We start from the raw sequence: 7,500 nt of genomic DNA on the forward strand, positions 1-7,500 counted from the left end.
AATTGGAAATATAATTGAGATTTATTTTCGGGTTCCCCGATGGCTAAGTCGTCAGAGCTATCAGGAGTTCCAGGTTCGATTTTCGTCTCAGTCAGTGATGTCAAGCAGAAGTGACATTGGTTTTTAATTGGAAATTTAGATAGGCACTATGTTCCAGATGAAATATCCACAGCTCTCTCTGCATTGCCTGCATTAATTTAAAAAGAAACAATTATAAGAGAAATTGTGATCATCACATAAAATGAGAAAATCGTTGAGTTGCCATTTATAAACCTAAAAGTCAGCACGGTGACTTGAAAGTCACCTAATTCATTAATACCAAAAATGGTTTAAACAGTTTTTTCCATTTTCAATATAGGCTTCATCATTGTAAATTAAAACTTTGATCCTTAGATAATTCTTCAACTATGAATCTTTCCAATTACATTGAACAAAGAATAGAGAAATATGAAATATTAAAATAAGGCACAAAAACGTAAAAAAACTGATATATAGATATTATATGTTCATCACGAGATCATTACCTTCTTTAGACGAAAAGCTGATTATACGACAATGATTTGTTGACTATTGACATTTACATATTAAGAATGAATCTCGTATTAGAAAATCTAGAGTTAACTTATGGTCATAACAAAAACCTACTTAAGGTCTGCAGAACATAAACACAAACTAAACATAAATTACAGATCTGGGCAAAAACACAAATAAATCTACTGGTGTAATTACAATAGATTATTATCATTAAGTCGACATAAACTACAATGAATTAATGGATAATTTTATACTCATGTTTATAGCTGAATCTTAGGGTATATTGTAAAATTTTGCAGTGTCAGTTTATTCTAGATGGTTTGTTTTAATTGAATGATGACACGGTTGAAGTGTCGAAACGTATAGCAATTGAGTAAATTATTTTCTTGACGAATGTAATGTAGAACTGTTAAAATATTTTAATAATTTTGATGTTGAAATGTGAGATATTTTGCATCGGATTTGAGACATAACCATTAAAATTTCAACAAATCATTAAAAATTTCAAAGACAAATCATTAAAATTTCAGACAAATCATTAAAATTTCAGACAACTCACAACATTTCAGACCACTTTCAATATTTTTAGATAACTTACACACTTTCAGAAAACTTACAGCATTTTTTTCAAACCAATACAACATTTTCATTCGACCAGATACAAGTTAAGACCAGATACAACACTTTCAGGATCACTTACAACTTTTGGACAACTTATAACCCTTTTAGACAACTTACAATCATATTAAGACCTTATACAACACTTTTGCAGACAATTACAACGCCTTGCAGACAACTCAAATCATTAAATTAAGACAACTCATTAAAATTTCGACAATCCACAACCATTTCAGACGACAACTCAAATACCTACCTAAAAAAAATGATCTGTTGAATTGACAAAGGGTGGATAATTGGTGATTTTTTTTTGCAATATCTGAGAATATTTCGTCAAACACAAATGTGCAGACATTCCAGAGTGTGGAGATGGCTACATATGTGTTCAATGCTGGTCATTTTGAAAGGTCCGGTACTAGGTGCCACTTTGTAAAATCAGATTTTTTGTTACCAAAGTTTGATTGATAGTATTAATTATTGATTAGCAAATATTGCGTTTTTGTTAATTTAGTTTCATTTCTAACTTTGTTATCTAACATAAGTCATAATTTAATAAACATTTCGTAAAATATTTTTTGGTTTATTTATAAATAACCTTAGGTGTCCGGCATCGGGGACTTCTCCCTATATGTCGAAACGTATAGAAATATAAAAGATGTAATAAATTTTCTACAATTTTTTATTTGACGTATTGCCCTGAAGATTTAGTCTCATATAAATATACACGAAGTATGAACTTACAACAATAACTACACGCCTGCGACTAATAATTTTAGTTTCGTAAAATTAGTTCTATATTTCAAATGTAATTTGAACATAAACCAATGTCTGCACATAGAATAGACTATTATACGAAACCTTCGCCTTCTCACTAACAAAATAATAACGAGTCAAATAGCACAGCATCTAACGCTAACAATACAATCTCGATAAAAACAAAATGAATCGTTGTCGATAAAACCAAAACGATCCATCTCCCGATGCGAAGATAATGGTTCGGCCATCAACATCAAGAGGCGTCTGCTTTAAAAGATTGCGCTATAAAATTGTCCCGTTACCTTTCATAGCAGAAGGGTTACCGTTTGGCACATATTAATTCCGCGCTTTCTAAACGCATCAGCTGGGCCGTCAGCGAACATCTATTCTATGACAAAGCCGAGGATTGCGGATTGCGGATGGCGGATTACGGATTACGAATTGCGGGAACTGTTCTTCTCGGCTCTCGGTTCTGTCGCACGAATGACACTTGTATGGAGCTTTTGCTTATTCAACGTTCTAGTTGACATGCTTGCACAAATCGGGAAATGTGCAACAATAATGAGAAACAGAGATTTTGAACCTGTTTGAAAATTAGTTTTTGAAGTGAAACTTCTTTAGGCGCGACTAGGGTGTAAATCCGTTCAAATGCAACGGAAGTGCGTTACGGCAGAGTCGAGTGCCAATGATTCGCCATTCGCTCTCGATGATATCATTTCTATACGGGTCGACTGTGATTACTCGTCGCGTATGTGAATAGAGATCTGTCGTTGTATGCGTACCGATATCAGCAAGGAAATCAGCATAGATAAATAAACATTTTAAAGTTACATCGTAGTACAAATCTTGATTTAATGAAAAATGCCTGAATCAGAAGAATATTTTACCCTGTTACTTGAAAATAATATAACAAATTAAACATTTGTGCCGTGTGCTAAACGTAAGTTTATTGATTAGAAATCATTTCTATATTATTCGTAGTTTCTATAAATCTTTGAAGTTATTAAAATGACAGATATTAGTCAGCGAAAAAGTAAAAAAAATACAAGCAGTCGATGAATGTATGTTAATTTTAATTACATGAAGTTCTTCGAACAAAATTACATGATGAGTAAAGTTGCAAAAACAATATTTGTTTATGCGTTGTTTAACATAATTCACTGTTTGAACAAATATTATAGAATTTATTAATCAGCAATTACTTCATTTTTCTATTTTTAAATGCTAATTACAATGACAAACCGATCATGTCACATTTGAAGTATGACTTCAATTACATTATTGTTTTTAAATATTATATATATTTATGATGCTATTATAAATATAGAATTTAAAATTTATCATATTACCATATATAGTGGTTGACACTAATAAATATTAAACCGATAACTCAGGTATTTTTCTATTATCTTATCTTTTCCCGTAGTCATAAATACAACTTCTTAGGCAAGCATATTGCGGAAAATAGAAGTGAAATACATGACGTGGATGCTATAGTATTCATAGCATAATACGATTAAGATATGAGAATCTGACTAAACTTATAACGGGGTTTAACCAAATTTCAGATATCAATTATCAATTTTTGTATCTTTCTGAAACTTTTAAGTGTCCACGAACGTGTTGATGAGTTAATGTTGATGGTAACGCATTAGTCGAAACTTAAGCAAGCTCGAACCAAATTAAATAAATTTTATTTATAAATAAGATTAAATAAAATTATATAATAAAAAAACGTCTTCGAATCATTGGATAAAGAAATAAAATGATTTAAGAATCCACAATAAATGAACTTCAATAAAATTTTCTCCCCCCTATTTCCTTATTATTTATGCTTAAATCGAAACTCAAACGATTCCAAAATTTTTAATATTCATAAATAAGATAATATTTTGCGTAAAAAAGTAAGATAATATTATGTGTTGAAAAAGTTAATATGTGTATAACCAAGTCCTTAAAATATTAGCAGACATATTTCAAAAATTTTACCACCAATAATAACACAGGTCCACAAAAAAAAAATTCTTGTATTGAATGAGCGGTATGTGTTTCTTAATATAGTTTTTAACGCTGATCACAAATCTTCAAGTCAAGTAAAAATTGGGGGCCATATAGCAAAAAATTGAAAAAAATAAATAAAGAAACGACAAACTCTCTGATCCAATAAGTTCTGCATGATAATTAAAATCTTATAATCTTTGTCGTTAGCTAGCCCTTTTCACCTTAAATGACTATTGAGTTTTAATTATATGATCTGTTCAGTTTGTTTCGGTATAATTCATCAGTAATTTGCAAACATACTTACTTCCCATTGTCCCTGGGTGATATTGAATAAAGTTTTAATTTGCAAGAATACTTAGAATTGAGTATTCAAAAATATATTTTCAAATTACTGCAGTAATCTACAAAAAATGCTTAATAGATCTTTTAAGTGAATACTCAATAGTCATTCATTTAAGGTAAAAAGGGCAAGGAAACGACAGAAATTGTAAGATTTTAATTATCACGCAGAAGAATGACTAGATCGGAGATCACGTTTTTTTATTTTTTTTTCTAGTAAATTCTATTTGACCCCCAAATTTTGACTTTGAATTCGTGTTCAGCATTAAAAACTAGATTGAAAAACATATGCCATAGACCCAATACAGACAACTTTTTCGTGTAGACTTGTGTAATTACTAATTAATGAATGGTTCCCATAAAATTGTCTTTCTTATACATTCGTTTATCCTAACGAGTTATGCAAATGTCGAAATTCAAGCAAAAACTCAAACAAAATATTTATGAATAACGTGTGATTATATAAAAAAAATGGAATATATAAAATCGTATCCACAAACTATGGATCAAGATCAGGATAAATCAAAATAAGTATATAGGAAATTTATATTACAAAAACTTAAGCGCCGACAATTAATAAGAAGACGTCCATGAATCACGTGATCGAGTTTTTAGGGATTTTTGGACTCGCCCCCTTTATCTTGGTGATACGTCATGATATTTAAAATTAACCCCTCTCCCTCACCAAACATCAAGTTTGGATATTTTTAGTTACGTAAAAATTTTCGAACAAATTTACGATAAAGACGTAATTTTTTTTTGTTTTGATTTTTTTTCAAAGGTAAAAAATAAATATACATGATATCTTACTTCTACCTTCCCTACATGGTGTTTTGTGATTTCTTGCCAACCACCCCCCCCCCTCACCCTAAAAGCTTTACGTGATTAATGGACGCCCCCTAAACAGCTCCTGCAAAAATCTTTTTCCCAACAATGTCTATTCCTCTATTCATATATACCTAACGAGTTACGTTTCATCTTAATGTTGAAAATGTTCAATTAATCATATTATCCTGACCTGTTGTATGGCATGCTGCAGCGGCCTGCCGGATTGTCCTAGGGCTTGTTCGGCTAACGAGCTCTCCGCCAATTGTTCAGCGCCAGGTAAGTTCTCATTAACATCGGCCGCGCTAGGTCGCACCAGGTATTGTTGGACGCCCACTATCTGCAATGCGGAAACAATGGATATTGTCAGATGCCCAGGAAATATTTGCATTAGATTTATAGGTGATATTGTGAAGAGGAGAGGTAAAAGTTAAGATATGAGAGGTTTTAATATTTTATTGACCCTACAATGTCTTGATGGTGCGTTGGGGTTTTAACATGTTCATTCAAAGTCATGAATTAGTATTTAGAAATGAACCTTCATTAGAGAAATTAAGTAATTGCTGATTAATAAATTCTATAATATTCGTTTACACAGTTTATTATGTTAAACAACGCCTAAACAAATATTGTTTTTTGCAACTTCACTCATCATGTAATTGTGTTTGAAGAACTTCATGTAATTAAAATTAACATACATTCATTGACTGCTTGTATTTTTTTACTTTTTCGCTGGCGATATAATCTCTTTCTTTGAATAGTTGTAAAGATTCAAAAAGAAACTCATGTTACATTCATACGTGTAAATTTTCAAAATCTCTGATAATATTCAGAAAATTTTGTATTTTCAAAGTCATTTTTAATCCTACAGTTCAACTTCTTGTTCATTTCAGAACAGGTGTAAAATTACTGTAATAAAAAGATTTTAGCAAGGCGAAGGTAATACTTTACATAAACTAAACACCACATGTTAATTACTTCATGGCATTATCTCCATAATGATATTATTTAGAAGAACGTATATGAACAAATATAGGTATATAATACAAAAAACAAATAAATTTGAATAAATAAACTGTGTACAATAAAGCAAATAAAATATATTAAGCAAATATTGCTCAAACTTTCTCAGTTCGTGGGTGATTCCAATGCTCAGTTAGAATATGAACCTGCACTTCGATTCAAGTAATTTTTATTTTTTCTCGAATATTTTGATATAAAAGTATCAAGTATTTTACCATTATACAATCCTGATTAAATGTGCAAACTTTTGATGGAACTTGCCAACACAATTTAGTACATTTTATTTTTAAAAAAATATTGAAAATTTTAAATTCATAGTTCAACAAAGTCTTAATTTTTAAAAATTTTGGGCCAATTTGGGGCATTATCTTTGACTGTGGTCCTAGAAATCTTATTAATTATTTCGGATGCAAAGTTTGAATAAACAAAATTAATAAAAATTAAATACAATAACCAATAAAATGGTCACAGTTTAACCAAAGCTCTAGGTTGCAATTAAAAGCTCATAACTTTCAAACCGCACAGATTTTTTTTCTTATTTTCACCATGATAGTTGCCATCACCACTACAACGTTTTTATTTATAGTTTTTTATAGTTTTTTTTTATATAACCTCTATATAAGCTAATACCTGAGTGAGGTAAAGGACCAAATGAACCTTTACCTTGGCAAAGGTATGAACAATAAAAATATTTAATAAAAAAAGCAATTTTACATAAGATAAATTAAATAAATAGTTATTCCAACTCTGCTGATGAATATTTCTGACAAACAACTAGATCAAGGATATATACAGTGTTCTTTAAAAAACAGCAAAAAAGCAAATTTCCACAATGATAGGAGTTTACTGAACATAGTCAAGAATGTAATTATTTCCTCGACATGTGTTATTTATTGTGATATGATTTGTTTGATTTTCACAATATAATTGCTCAAAATCGAATGGGACCTTTGTGCCCCGCCCTACCCCATATACATATATACAAATATATGAATATAATTTATGTTTTATTTATAAATATGAAAACAACAATATGTTGCATTAATTAGTTCCTGGTGTATCCAGGAGAGTAGCCAGAATTTTAGTAAAGTGAAATAAAACACTACAAACATTTTAAGAAATTTCAATTAAAGCATTTTCAACTTCACTTAAAGAGTTTTAGTCATCATTGTAAATTATCTATAACTGTCCCTCCTAAATCAAATAATTTTGGAGAAACAAGTTTGATTCTCAGAGTTTGTAACGTACACATACATATATGATTAGTATAAAATAATATACTCAAGATAATTTATTATAAGAATATTGAATATAAAAGTACAAACGTAGTTATATAATGTGTACAAGGAAACAAGCCTTCGCATAAATGTCAATACACCGAAGTAACATCTACCTCTACCTCTA

General features: G+C 30.1%; 1 protein-coding gene across 2 annotated transcripts in view; it reads right to left on the reverse strand.

The window, feature by feature from the left end:
• LOC113383809 (RNA-binding protein fusilli-like) overlaps positions 1–7,500 on the reverse strand; it is a 150,044-nt gene that overhangs the window by 105,573 nt on the left and 36,971 nt on the right. For both annotated transcript variants that reach the window (XM_026622059.1, XM_026622058.1), the window contains one exon: positions 5,267–5,413. In XM_026622059.1, the coding sequence (XP_026477844.1) occupies positions 5,267–5,413 (147 nt within the window). The remainder of the gene's footprint in view (positions 1–5,266; positions 5,414–7,500) is intronic.

The sequence above is a fragment of the Ctenocephalides felis genome, unplaced genomic scaffold, assembly GCF_003426905.1.
Source record: "Ctenocephalides felis isolate EL2017-DRISC unplaced genomic scaffold, ASM342690v1 CF-g0.4_SCAFFOLD_03570, whole genome shotgun sequence".
Classification (NCBI taxonomy): Eukaryota; Metazoa; Arthropoda; class Insecta; order Siphonaptera; family Pulicidae; genus Ctenocephalides; species Ctenocephalides felis.